The sequence below is a fragment of the Lynx rufus genome, unplaced genomic scaffold (genome assembly GCF_022079265.1).
Source record: "Lynx rufus isolate CCGP_SWC_20201006 ecotype Redwood Valley unplaced genomic scaffold, mLynRuf1.p SCAF_21, whole genome shotgun sequence".
Taxonomy (NCBI): Eukaryota; Metazoa; Chordata; class Mammalia; order Carnivora; family Felidae; genus Lynx; species Lynx rufus.
The window spans coordinates 21,208,556-21,222,429 of NW_025814836.1; the positions used below are offsets into that span (position 1 = coordinate 21,208,556).

At 50.4% G+C, this 13,874-nt stretch overlaps 1 protein-coding gene across 5 annotated transcripts in view; it reads right to left on the bottom strand.

Moving 5' to 3' along the window:
* The window catches only part of NTRK3 (neurotrophic receptor tyrosine kinase 3), a 380,742-nt gene that overhangs the window by 262,863 nt on the left and 104,005 nt on the right, over positions 1–13,874 (bottom strand). For all 5 annotated transcript variants that reach the window (XM_047086792.1, XM_047086791.1, XM_047086794.1 and 2 more), the window contains exon 4: positions 5,123–5,191. In XM_047086792.1, coding sequence (XP_046942748.1) covers positions 5,123–5,191 — 69 coding nt within the window. The remainder of the gene's footprint in view (positions 1–5,122; positions 5,192–13,874) is intronic.

A 13,874-nucleotide genomic window follows, 5' to 3' on the forward strand; every position in this document is an offset into this window, starting at 1 on the left:
CCTCAATCTACATGATGCGGTCAGTTGTCCCAGCGCGTCAGGTCTCTCGATGAGGGGCCCTCAGCCCCGGCTTCAGGGGCTGTCTCAAGGATCCTGAAGTAAGGCTTTCCCTGCCCCATCAACAATGCTGATGGCCCCATGAATACTACAGCAACAGCTGCTCCAGGGCAAAGCTTACCAACACCCAGCCCTGGCCCCAAGATGGCCTGGGGCCTAATTGCAGGGCCCTAGGGGATTCCCACCGATTAACTCAGCCCCATCCATCCAAGCACACACACACAGACACCCCGCTGCACGACTAAGGCCAGGACAGGGTGTTTAGAAAACACTGATTCCCCTCCCTCCAGTCATCACTCTGGCTTTCTTCTCCCCACCACAGTGCTGCCAGTGGCAATCTGGGGCCAGCAGGAGAAAATGTAGAAGGGACACAGACCTGCTGTCATTGAGGGAAGCATGTCCAGAGGGCCAAGTGATCATCGCTGGCCTCCTAGAGGTAACACAATGGCAGAAGTACACAAAAGATCTGGGTTGAGCCGGCTGTCACCTTGGGCAAAGACAGTGCACTGAACTGTGTCTCTCCCAACCCCTGCCCCCCCCGCAAAGATCTGTTCAAGTCCTAACCCCCAAGACCCACGAATGTGACCTTATTTGGAAATGGAGTCTTTCAGGATATGATCAAGTTAAGGATCATGGCATGGTCATGAGACAGCATCATTCTGGGTTTAGGGTGGGCCCCTATATCCAATGACTTGGGTGTCCTTAGAAGAGGAGAGACCACAGACAGAGAGACAGGGAGCGCAGCCACATGAAGATGGGAGTCACAGACTAGAGTGACACTGACACAAACCACAGAACACCAGGAGCCACAGAGCCATGAGAAGACAGAAAAGATGAGCAAGGATTCCTCCTGAGAGCCCCTGAAGGGAGAGGGGGCCTGTGAAGCCTTAGCTTTGGCCTTCTGACCCCCAGAAGAGTAAAGAGTCACTTTCTATTGTTTTAAGCCTCCAAATTTGTGGTGGTTTAAGGCAACCCTAGGAAACGAATATGGCAAGTAACTTGCTTTTCCAAGACTCTGCTTCAACGTCTGTAAAACGGGGGTAATTGCACTCGACCCTCCTTCTTCACAAAGTGATGAGGATTCGTGATAACACACGTTAATGTGCTTTGTGAACCAAAAGAGGCTAGAAAGAGGCCAGAAATTATTATTACAGTAACTCTACTATTCACACGATCATTCAGGGACTGCTCTGAGAGTTATGGAAAGTGATCATGCCCAAGTCTGGGAGAAAGAAAGTGCCAGGATCAGCCCAAACCCACCCCCACACTGAGTTAATATTTTACCAAGTCAATTAAATCTGCAAATTATACCAGAGGTAATATCATTTTGCTTTAAGAAAATGAAATACTCCAATCTGTTTTAATCATGACTGCTCTGTGCATGCAGGGTATTAAGAGAAGCCTGTTCAAGATACACTAATGGTCCTTAGGGTATTTCTGGAAGGTTTCCGTGCTGTGGGTTTATATCCTCTGGTGCCTCTTGCCTTTGCCTAAATTGTGTCATGGGATTCAGAATCCAAGCTTCTTTTCTTTCTAGTTCATTCTTTATCTCTAAGACAATCTCTTTTGATTCTTGCTCTGATTTCTGCACAGACAGTTCCAGTCTTCTCTGTAAGGAAAAAAAACACCATCTTGATATAGCCAGAAACTTCTCAGAGCAACTGTGCACCATCAACTCAAATTTCTGCAAACTCGTGCCATTGAAACAGGGCTGAGGACTCCAAAGGGAGTCCTGAGAGATGTTTCCAGTTCTCCCAGAAACACAGTCTGGACTTGTCAGGGGCAATGGGCCAGGCCAAGACCATACCCTTCATGGGTATGGTCTTCATCTGACAAGAGTAAGTGAGAAATGAGTAAAGGAAGCCTCCAGCACATGACAAGGGCTCTGAGATGCTAACTTGTCTGGGTTTTTTTCCTCTGGTGATATCACTAGGGAAGCCACCATCTTGAGAGTGATTTCCAGAAGGAGACAAGTAAGTATGGGGGTAGGAAGGGGTGGGGGGAGGTGGCGTTGCTGAGTTGTTTAAGGAAAGAGCACTGGTCTTTGAAAACAGCAGACCTGGATGGTGGTAATGCTAATTCCCTTAATTCCCATTCCCATGACCACTCTTGAGCTCTGTGATCTTGGACCAGTTGTTTAACTTGGCCGAGCCTCAACCCCTCATTTGCAAAACTGGTTATAATGATACCTCCCATGCGGGGTTGCTCCAAGGATGAGACAGGACTTTGTTCATAACAGGTGCTCAATATACAGCATTTTCGTCTCCTCCTCTACTACTGGAAAGGTCAAAGACACTCAGTCTTTCCAATGAAGAATCCCAACAGCATGCTTTCTCCTATCAAGGATCTTCTAGTGGGAGAGGGTCTGGTTGGGGTAGGCAGACATGCTCAATGGCAGAATGAAATGTGCTGAGAAATCACTGCACGCCCTAGTTTACCCTTTCTCTTCCCGCAGAAGGTGGCTCAAAGCCGCACACTTCTGGCTTTGTAATCTTCCGGCTGCCACGGCACGGAGAGCCGTCTCCCCTCGGCCTCTCTCCTCCAGGGCCAAGATTCTTTCTTCCTGGAAATACCCAACCCATCCCCACACCCCAGTCCACAGGCTCCACTGGGCAGACCCTGGCAGTCTAGAAGGCTCGTGGCAGATGGCGCCATGTGGACTAATCAGGAAGTCGGACAAGAAAATATTACCCCCTCTTCCATTTGCCAGGAACTGAGATTGTTTGGATTTTAATCATAGCCACAGCTAAGAGCCAACATGAGGCCCCTCCATCCAAAAGATAAATTTTCCACTCTCAACATTCAATTCTTCCTCAAAAATAGACCCCTACCAGGGTGATTGCTCCTTGGAGGGGGGCTTCTTTATTTTCCAATGTAATTTTTTTCTTATTTAACAATATGACAGAAATAAAATACTCTTGGATATGGTGGCTCTCACACACTGACTCACACTGGAGGGAACGTCTTCATTCTTCCATAAGTCACATCTAGCTCACCGGTGTATTGATCCCGGGCAAAGATGAATGCAGAATCCCATGATCCTCTGGGATAAATCTGACATTTTCTTTAAATATATATCCACGGAACAACTGTTTCTAAAACTCCACGAAACAGGTCACCATTGATTTCGCATCCAATGATTTTTCAGAAGGAGCACTGAACGTTTTCTCAATAATTCAGCCAACTGCAGACCCCAGGTGTCCCCCAGAGAGATACTGTCCCTCGCCTCCTACAGAGGAAGGGGCAGGCATTCCAGGAGAACCAGACAGGAGACTCCCAAGAAAGAGAGCCCCCAATTAGCTCCTTATGACAGAGTCCCTGATCAGTACTAGGGCAACGTCAGAAAGAACTGCAATCACGCACTTTTTGAAAATTATCACAGAACCTATCCTTGAATTAGAAAGAGATTTTAAGAGCCTGGGAGACAGCTAAGCATAGTGGTCAAGACCTTGAGTCCATACACTACCACTTGGTTAATGGGTAACCCAAAACATGATACTTAACCTTGCTGAGTACCTCAGTGTCCCCAAATGTGAAGTGACAGTACTAATTCCTACCTGATAAATTTTTACAAGAATTAAACAACGTACATAATTCGAGAGATTGCTTGGCCCAGTGCCTGGCACAGAGTTAGATCTCAGAAATCGCTGTTGGCAGTGACCTTAGCAGTCATGTTCATTTACCACTAAGGTTTTTTCCACCTACAAAGATGGAAATGAATACAATGCATTAAGTCTTAATGGTCTGGCATTTAGCTGTCTGTGACATCGTCTAATTTTTCAGTGTTATATAAGGAAATAAATATATATTTACCTTTTTCCAAGCTCAGGTAGTTTTTAATTGGTGTACATCAAGATCTCAGCCCCACATGACCTGAGAATTGTTGGTTGCTATGTCTACTATGCCCAGGCCAGACGAGTAGCCCAGAGGAAGGGGCAAAATCCTAAGAAAGGCAGTACTAACCTAGCAGTATTCTCTGAAGTCTACAATACTGTCGAAGAGATCCATGAACTCAGGTGTTCCCAGGTGGGGGGAGGACAGGTTGAAAGGCCAACATCATGGGCAGAGACCCAAGGCCACTGCCTCTTGGTAAGGATACTAAGCAATCTCTATTCAGTGATTCGGATTTGAGTCACTAAGTAAAAGGGAACACGTGAGCAGTGTCTCTGGAACCCTGACTCCCTAATTTCATCCACGCCTTAATTCCTTTCCAATTTATTCCTTGATTTGTTCCCCCGACATAATATGCTGTCCTTCATGCACAGAGGTGGCCCTGATGACTCACACACCCACGGGAGTTATTTTTTCCAGCAGTGGTCAGGAATTTTCCCTCATCCATCCAACATGGGTTTGTACAAAATGGCTGGAGGGGATAGGGCTGAATCCATGAGCCTTGGAAGGCACCAAGCCCAAGAAGTCCACAGGCAGATTAAATAAATACATGGACTTGCCTCCCACCATCCCCACCATCAAGATGCCCATACTCAAGACAAACAGGCTGACAAAAGATTATGAGTGATGGACAGGACGTGTGGTCTGAAGTCAGAGGCCTGGGTTCAAGTCCTGGGTTGGCCAATCCCTAATAATGCAATCTTGGCTGTGTCTCACATGCCTTTTGGGGGCTCAGAACCCTCACCTTAAAATGAAAAAATACGCTTTTTATTGGAGATATCCCATGATGCTCATGATGATAAATCTAAAGTCACATAAATGAAAGCACACCTAATAATCTACACAACCATGTATTATCAATGTGATTTATTATAAATTCATAAATACACTTTAGTATTATAAATGTCAATGCTATTATTACCAGTTACCTACAGATAACAAAACTGTCCCCTGCTCAGAGGTAAGATTCCTGTCTTCTTCTGAAATGTACTGTGGCAAAAAGAGCCTCAGAAATCAAACGACAGGGTGGCTCACTCTCACTGAACATGGTATACTCCGTGTCACCCAAGCCGAGAAGCCCCTTCGAGCGCACACCCAACCTCAGGTGGCTCCACTGCCCAACACGTCTCCCCACCCAGCCTACTACTTGCATGGTCTTCGAGACCAAACTTACAATTCCCGAAGACTCAGCGTCTGGAAGAGCTGCCATGAGAGTGTGGTAAGCCGGTTACTCGACAGGTTTCTGCAAGAATGACAAATAAAGGGGAAATTAAGGGACAGATCTGCATAAGTAATGCCCATGGTAGTAAGCTTGGTTATTTCACGGGAGCCTGGCTGTGTTGTTGTTCTCCCTGGCTCCATTCTGCTAACAATATATGCCTGCCAGTAGTCAAGGCCACAGATTAGGTTTGCAGAAGATTTCGAAAAAAGGGAGAGATTTTACAAATGTAAAAAAAAAAAAAAAAAAAAAAAAAAAGCGTGGTCATTTCCCCACATCCTCACACTATAATAAGGGTTCAGGGAAGGAACCTTCTGGAAGCCACCCTCCTCCAGGAGGACAGAGACCTCTCAGGGTACACAAGCCAACTAGCATTCTTTTTCATTTCTGTTACTGAAGTGTCACGGATATAAAAACAACTGTGCATATTTAATGTATACATTGTATACTTCAAGGTAAGTATACACCCGTGAAACTGTGACCATAAACGATGCCATAAACTTAACCAGCAACTCTAAAAGTATCCTACTCTCTCTCTCTCATTTATTTTTTTTTTGCAATAAGTATTAATATAAGATACATCCTCTTAACAAGTTTGTTAGGTATCATTAATGGACTATGCTGTACCATAGCGTATCTAGGACTGACTTCCTCATCTCGCATCAGTGAAACTATACACCCTTTTACCAACAAGCATTCTTAACACTCACGATAGTGGAAAAAACCTCTGCAGGTCACCTACAATTTCTTCTACCCAGTCTCTCCGCCAGCAAAGAGGTCCATCAATGATCAAGACATCAGCCTTTTGTTCACACTTCTGCTCTCCTCCTAACGGCTATTTAATTGTTCTCATTAGGATGTACAGGGGAAAGGAACAGCCATTAGTGTTCCAGATAATAGAAGAAACACGCCCACGGTTATCACTTTGCCAGGCTCGACAAACAGCTTCTGATGTGGTAGCAGCCCTTCAAGGCAGCAGTCAAACACTGCTAGAACCGAAGTGGACCCCAGGAACAACGTACTCACGCACTGATGAGCACGGATGGCTGTAAGGATGCCACGCAGGTAAATACCGACCCGCACGCACACAAGCATGTGTGTACTGGCATCCATTAAACACACAGGTAGCAAATGCAAACGCACGCTCTCGTTTATTCACATAAGCAGATGCACACATATGCTTACACACGCACACCCCTATTTAGGTGATTTCTATAACAGATACTTGGGGAGAACCAAATACAGGCTACAGTGAGGAATGAGGGGTGGACGAGACAGAAGGAACCCCTGACATTTTTATTCAAGTTATAAGGGAGTAAGCAAGAGAGCTGCTGTTTGCCATGAAAAGAAGGAAGGGGACAAGGTGATGGCATTACCGACGTGGAAGAGGGAGACGGCTCCTTTACGCAGGAGCTTAGAGAGGTGCTCTCTAAGAGGGTAACAGCGAGCTGAGCCCAGAGTGAGAAGGAACCAGTGCCAGGCTTGGGGTGTTCCGGGCAGTGGACGCCAAGAAGAGCAAAGGCAGGGAGGAGGCCAGTGGGGAAGAACGCAGGGGAGAGTGGTTGGGGGTAAGGGAGAAGAGGAAAGAGCCACACCCACCTTTGCTGGCCGTAGTGAAGACCTTGGATTTTATTTTAAAAACCAATGAGAAGGCAGTGGATGGCTTTAAGTCGGGAAGTGACATAATCTAATTACCTTTTTTTTTTTTTTTTTTTTTAAGTAAAAGCCCAAGACTGCTGGAAGGTGGCAGACCACTTAGGAGGTCTCTGTATTGAGGAAGGGGATTAGAGATAACGAAGCAGGTGGACTGGGAGGACGGGAAGGGAGGGGGAGGGGGCCGCCAGGACCTCCTATTGGATTGGGTCTGGGAAAGGAGGCAGGAAGACGCCAGCAACAAGGCAAGCAGCCTTATTTGCTAAGACCAGGAAGGCTGTGCAAGGGTCATATCTGGGGGTGGGGTTCAGATCAAGAGCTTCCCCTTGCAAACACTGAGTTGGAGATGCCTGTTAGACATCCAGGGAGAGAAATCAACTAGCCTGTTGGCCAGGGGCTAGAGGTCACGGGGGAAGTCCAGGCTGCTGAAATCACAGAGAGTATGCACACCTTTCACAGGGACAGATGACAGACACAAGGACCCGAGGGACACGGCTTCCCCTTTGCATCTGAGGCCGCCCTACCCTTGGTGACAGCCTGTGACTATGTTAAGAAAGGCAACCCCGTTTCTGCAGGTGCAGGGGACTGGTAGACAAAAAGGGGGGGCCATAGGCAGGGAGGGGGCCCTAAGCTTCCTGTTGTGCTCCCCCTGCAGCCAGCACTGTCCTTTCAGGGCCCTCCTGCCCGCAGGGCGCTGTCTAGGGTAGGTGCCCGCAGCCCGCCTCCTGCCCGTGGGGTGTAGAGCTCTAATGTGCATGACTCACCGAAAGCTCATCAACCGTGACCTGTCCACATGCTCCCCTTCACAAAACCCCTACCAGCAGTCTGCTTGTGCCTACAGACTTCCCGCACCCGCGCTGACCAGAAGGAAACGGGTGATAAAGGAGGACCTGCACAATGACCACTTGAGGACACACTGGGGCAAAGCGCCCTGGGACCCACCGCTCAGGAGGCTGGAGCGTGGACCAGATGCACACGCCAAGCTGTGTGGGCTAGAGGCTGACTTTACAGTAGGTTTCGCGCCTGGAGCTCAGACCTCGGGGTCAAGGACACCGGGTGTCGATGCCACTCTGAGTCCCTGTTACCATTAGCCTCTACGATGTTTCAGCAAATGTGAGTGACGCATCCAGGCAGAGTCTTCTGTTTTGTTTTGTGGTTCTCCCAGCTCACTGTCTACACAGCAGCAGCAAAAGTAAAGGCAAGGCCCGCCTGCCATGAGGTCTCGGCCTCCCTGCAGCACAGCCTTGAACAGAACCCCCAGTTCTAAAATGGAGCAGCACCCCGTAAGAGTCAGCAGCCAGGAACCCCAGAGTCACAGAGCCCTCAGAAGTACGCCCCGTCTGTCCCTCCCCCACCATCGCCACTCCACCCCCAGCAAGAAGCAAGAGACAGGAGCAATCCGGATGAAGTGGGGACCCTGCCCATCCCCGAGGGGGTCCAGCCGCGGAGAGTACAAGGGGTTCATGGGGAGCCGGAGGCAGGGGGCAGGCTGCCAGCAATGTCCCTTCACAAAGGTCATGTTATGCTACATCAGGCAGAAATGTCATGAGAAAATTGGATTCGGAAAGATAGAAAATACCAAGCATTCTGGGCAAATCACGAATAAGAATCAGTATTATCTCCTTACTACAAGATGGATGGGACTGGGGGGCAGGGGGCGGGACACTCCGTAAGGGGGAGGTGGGCTCCTCTTCCTCCGGGGGGCGTCCTGGCTTCATCTTCCTCCTGCCCCTGCCACACCCAGCAAGATTCCTCCAGTTCCTTGGCCAGATGGAGCGGCCACTGCAGTGGTCACAGGCTCTGTCCAGGAGGACAAAGTCCCCTCCTCCCCCACTGCCTCGCTGGTACACAGACCATCCTCTCTTGCGGGAAGGAAAGCCTGCCCTTACTCCCTCTACAGACCAGCTCCTCTCCCCTCTCCCGTCCTCACTCCTTCCCGCCTCCCTGCACTGCCACCACGATCAACACCCGCCTTTCACCAAGGGCTAAATAAGCACCAGGTACCGTGTTAAGCACTTTTACACTCGTGACCGTATTTAATATTTACAGCAACCGTACAAAGCGGGTATCACCATTACCTCCACAGCAGAGATGAGGAAACTGGGGCTCAGAGGTTGCTGTCCGAAGCTGAGGAGGTCTGAGTGGCCTTAATGCAAAGGCTCCAGCAACGAGCAACACGTGACACACCCCGGGACATTTGCAAGCAACCCACAGACATCTAAATTCCCAGGTAGACACACACACACACCCCTCAGGTGTCGCCAGAGACAGCGACACTGTGCTGCACAAGTCCCTGGAGGAGTGCAGTGTGAGCAGCCTGTGCAACTGCACACAGCACCTCGCCAGAGAGAAGCACCCAGCCCCAGAGACAAATGTATCCACGAAAGACAAGTAAGGCAAACATACGGCCACCACGAGACAAGCAGGGCACGCCTCTGGCCACACGGGCATTTATAAATGCTCGTGGCGCAGGGCACACGGGGAAGCTGAGAGACAGGGCTTTAATAGACTTACCACCCACTCAGAATTCACTGCCCCTGATTTTCCTCCCAACTAGCGCCTCACCTGCACTCACCTGTCGCCAGTTATTGATGGGCTGGTTATCTTGCTCATCAGACAAGGGTTTACTTAAGAACCATCCTGCCTCGGGGCCCCACAGCAGCCTCTTCCCGGACCCTCCTCCCTAAAAGATCCATTGTCACCTGTCTCTGACTTTTGCTTGGGTCAGCGGTCAGTTTCCAAGCCACCTGACCACTGGAATTAATTCGGTGAGCACAATCTTATGAGACGATGTATCAAACACTTTCCCGAAATCAAGCTCTGTGACAATGCCCCCGTATCCCTCATCTGAGACTACCGAACAAAGCCATTAATTCTGTCCTGCGCTGCTGGCTCTCTCACAGCCCAGACTCTGGGGCCCAGAGTCATGAACGATGATGAGGCAGTTACTGGGTGCTCTGGGGACAGGGAGCCAGACACACAGATGGCCAAAATCTGACCCTGAGGAAAGACAGGGCTGAGATGGCCCTTCCTGCATTAACCCCTTGGTGATCTCCAGTGAACTTCAGTGTGGCTAGCAGTCCCATGACCTTCCTAAAGGGGGCGCCCAACTGCAGCAGCACGGAACCCGTGAATGCAGAGGATGTCACCCTCTACCCTCGGAACCCTACTGTCCAAGGAGAGGATCACTCAAGAGGGACCTGTTGCCAAGAAAAGCCAACCAGATGGATTCTCCACTGCCCCAAAGAAACATATCCTTGCGGGTTGAGACTTGAGAAGGTGACACTAAACTCCATCCACAAGAGACCCAGGAGATGAGGAACTTCATAGATTTCCTGGATTCATGGCACGGCTGACATCTGGAAGTGCCCCCTCCTCTACTGGCAGAGGCAGGCCCACGGGGCAGGTTATGTCTCAGGACTCAACTGTGTAAGGGACCGCTGGTGGCAGGTGCCCCGCTATTCCCGTGCTATTGTGCCAGACCGTCCCACCCGCCACCTGTTCACGTCCACACCGTGGACCCTTTGTCAGGTCTGCCTGGCCCCCACTTCGGTTCCTGCACACTCACTCCACCCCTTCACCTCCTCGATCCCGCTCACTGTGGTTTTGTCTTCTTGGTCACAGGCTCAATTGCATCCCCTCAAAATTCATATGCTGAGGGGTGCCCGGGTGGTTCAGTCGGTTGAGCAACCAACTTTGGCTCACGTGGTGATCTCAAGGTTCGTGGATTCGAGTCCCACATTGGGCTCACTGCTGTCAGCACAGAGCCCGCTTCAGATCCTCTGTCCCCCAATCTCTCTGCCCCTCCCCCACTCATGTCCTCTCTCTCTCTCAAAAATAAATAAAACGTAAAAAAAAAAAATTGTATGTTGGGGCACCTGGGTAGCTCAGTCGATTAAGCATCTGACTTCAGCTCAGGTCATGATCTCTCAGTTTGTGAGTTCGAGTCCTGCATCGGGCTCTGTGCTGACAGCTCAGAGCCTGGAACCTGCTTCGGATTCTGTCTCCCTCACTCTCTGCCCCTCCCCCATTCGTGCTCTGTCTCTCTCAAAAATAAACATTAAATTTTTTTTTAAAAAATTTGTATGTTGACATCATAACCCTCAGTACCTCTAAAAGTGACTGTACTTGGAGACAGAGCCTACAAAGAGGTAATTAAGGTTAAGTGAGGTCACTGAGATGAACCCTAATCCAATAGGGCTGGTGTGTTTACAAGAAGAGATTAGGACACAGGCATGTACAGAATGGGACCGTGTGAAGACACGGGAGAGGACATCCATCTACAAGGCAAGGAGAGAGGCTTCAGAAGAAGCCAACCTTGCCAACGCCTTGACCTGGGACCTACAGCCTCCAGAACTGTGGGAGATACCTTTCTGTTGTTTCAGCCGTCCAGACCTGTTAGAGCAGTTCAAACAAACTATATACTTGTTGTCCTTAGTGCATTTACCCCCTGGCCCTGACAGCCAAGCTGGCCGCTCTACTGTGACCCCTGAAAGGCTCCAAGCCATGACTTTCCATCACTACCTTGCTCTATGCCCAGGTGCTCCAGGAACCCACCTCCTAATCAGGTTCCAGCTGCTAAGATCTAACCTGGCATCTGTCCACTAGGTAGATCCCCCTGGGCACACGCAGGTGTTTTTCTGCGAAAGAGCGTGAAAAGAGAAAGTTGAGCTTCCTAGGACACCCACCTGGCCCCTCCCTGGCCGCCACACCAACTGGGGAGCTGGCCTGGGCAGGTGGGATTGAGGCGACTTCCAGCCTCGGTCTGGAGGCTCAGAGACCCGGGCTCTTCCTGTCAACCAACTCAGAGACTGGTGGTGCTAACGCCCTGCCTCCAAGAGGCCGTGCCCCATCAACCTGCCTTTCCCCAAGCATCCAGACTGAGGAGTCGCCTCCGTCAGGAATCACCCTCCCAGATGGCCTCAGGGAGTTTGTTCTCTGCTCCCTGACACGCAGTAGTCCTGGTATCTGAGCTGCCTTCTTGGATGCATCACAACTAGGGCTGGGTGTCCTGGGGGATCGGCTTTTCCAAGACACCAGAAGGTGCCAGGTTCTCTCTCTGAAGCCCCGGGCCCTTTCTCCATCTTCTCAGACCTGCCTGGGAGTAGTGCTGGGAGGAGCCCCAGCCGCCCCTGCTCCGGGTCCCACAGGAAGCCTGGAGCCCGCTGCACCCCGGGCTGTGCTCAGGGGGAGGGCCCAGCCTGGCCCACCCCGGAAGCACGCTTGATGCACCAGCCACCCCTCTCCATCTCTCAACGCAGCTTTCCAGACACTACCTGGTGCCTCCAGGGCCAGTAAGTGCATGGGGAGCAGCTGATGCCCTGGGGGGAGGTGCCCACCCTTTATTCAACCGCATCCATTGGGTGGCCCATGGAGAAGATGGGGCATGGAGGGTGGAGGAGGGTTCCTCAGGTCCCCCACAGCTCCCTGTATATCTGTATAAATGGATGGGATTTTAACGGGGCCCCACCCACCCCCATGTTGTTATCACTGGGCCATAGTCTGTGTCTCCTCTCCCGGCCCCTCCACTCTCTTCCTCTATTTTAATTTCGTGTTCTTTTCCGGGTTCCACCCCGAGCCCTTGTACCGCCTTCCAGATTCCTGTTTATAAGTCCCATCTCCTCTGCACTGGACTTGGATGTGAAACTCATCTCAATAAACCCTTTGAAGCAAGGGAAGAAAAAAAAAGAATACTGAGAACCGGGAGTGATGAACGCCACAGTCCCTTGACTTTTCCTAGAGGATTCGTTCATCCACTTGCAAAAGGCATGATTCTGAACACCCTAGGGGCTCCAAGCACAGCTAACCAGAACACGGCCAAGGTCAAGCCCCTCCTCATCTTGTAGGCTCCCAGGAGCCGAGGCTCGCTGGCTGCATCCATCATCATCTAAGTCTTATTTCCTTCATCCAAGAAGGCAGCATTTTGAAAGGGGGGATTCTTGGGGCACCTGGGTGGCCCAGTCGATTAAGCATCTGACTCTTGATTTCAGTTCAGGTCATGATCTCACGGTTGTGAGTTCAAGTTCCGCTTGGGATTCCTCACTGAGCCTAGAGCCAGCTTAGGATTCTCTCGCTCTCCCTCTCTGCCCCTCCCCCACTTGTGTGTGCGTTCCCGCTCTCTCTCAAAATAAATAAATATTTTGAGAAAAAAAAAGAAGAAAAATGCGATTGTTCCTTCTGTAAGAGCCAGTGCTCCCTTGATGATCTGTCTGTCCTCCTTCCCTTTCCCCATAAAGGAAGTATCTCCGTGGGTCTTCTTGGACAGAGCCAACTCCCTCCCTTGCCAGGATTCTTTTTTTTTTTTTTCAACGTTTTTTATTTATTTTTGGGACAGAGAGAGACAGAGCATGAACGGGGGAGGGGCAGAGAGAGAGGGAGACACAGAATCGGAAACAGGCTCCAGGCTCCGAGCCATCAGCCCAGAGCCTGACGCGGGGCTCGAACTCACGGACCGCGAGATCGTGACCTGGCTGAAGTCGGACGCTTAACCGACTGCGCCACCCAGGCGCCCCGCCAGGATTCTTTTGACATTGCTGAAGAACCTGGAGGAAAGGTCAAGAAAGGAGAACCCCCTGATGCAGCACCAACCCCACAGAGAGTTTGCTGGAAAGAAGCCAACCAGCCACGGAGAAGGAGGCGGCTGACAGTCTACTGCAAACTCCTCCAAGAGCCAGAGCATGTATGTGTCATTGACTTGACCTTGAGACTGTGTGTACAGTTGACCCCACACCAGTGGTGACTGCAGCCTGCCATGAGGAGCTGTTACGGTGGCGGCCACCAAAGTCCCTGGGCTGAACAGGCGGGGAAGAAGGAAGCACCACGCAATCCCATCCCCAAGGCCTGCTGCTGGCCACCCAAGAGGCTCTAAGAGCCAACCTCTTAAAATCCAGTGTCTGTGACAAGAAAGCTGGGGCTGCTGCCCAACCTTCCTCTTGAAGACCAAGAAATATCCTTCTACATCATTGATATATTTGCTTTTCCCTCAATTAAACTGCTGTAAAAGGGGGTGGGGGTTAAAGCCATTTGAGCCATTTTTATTCAGCTAAATTACACT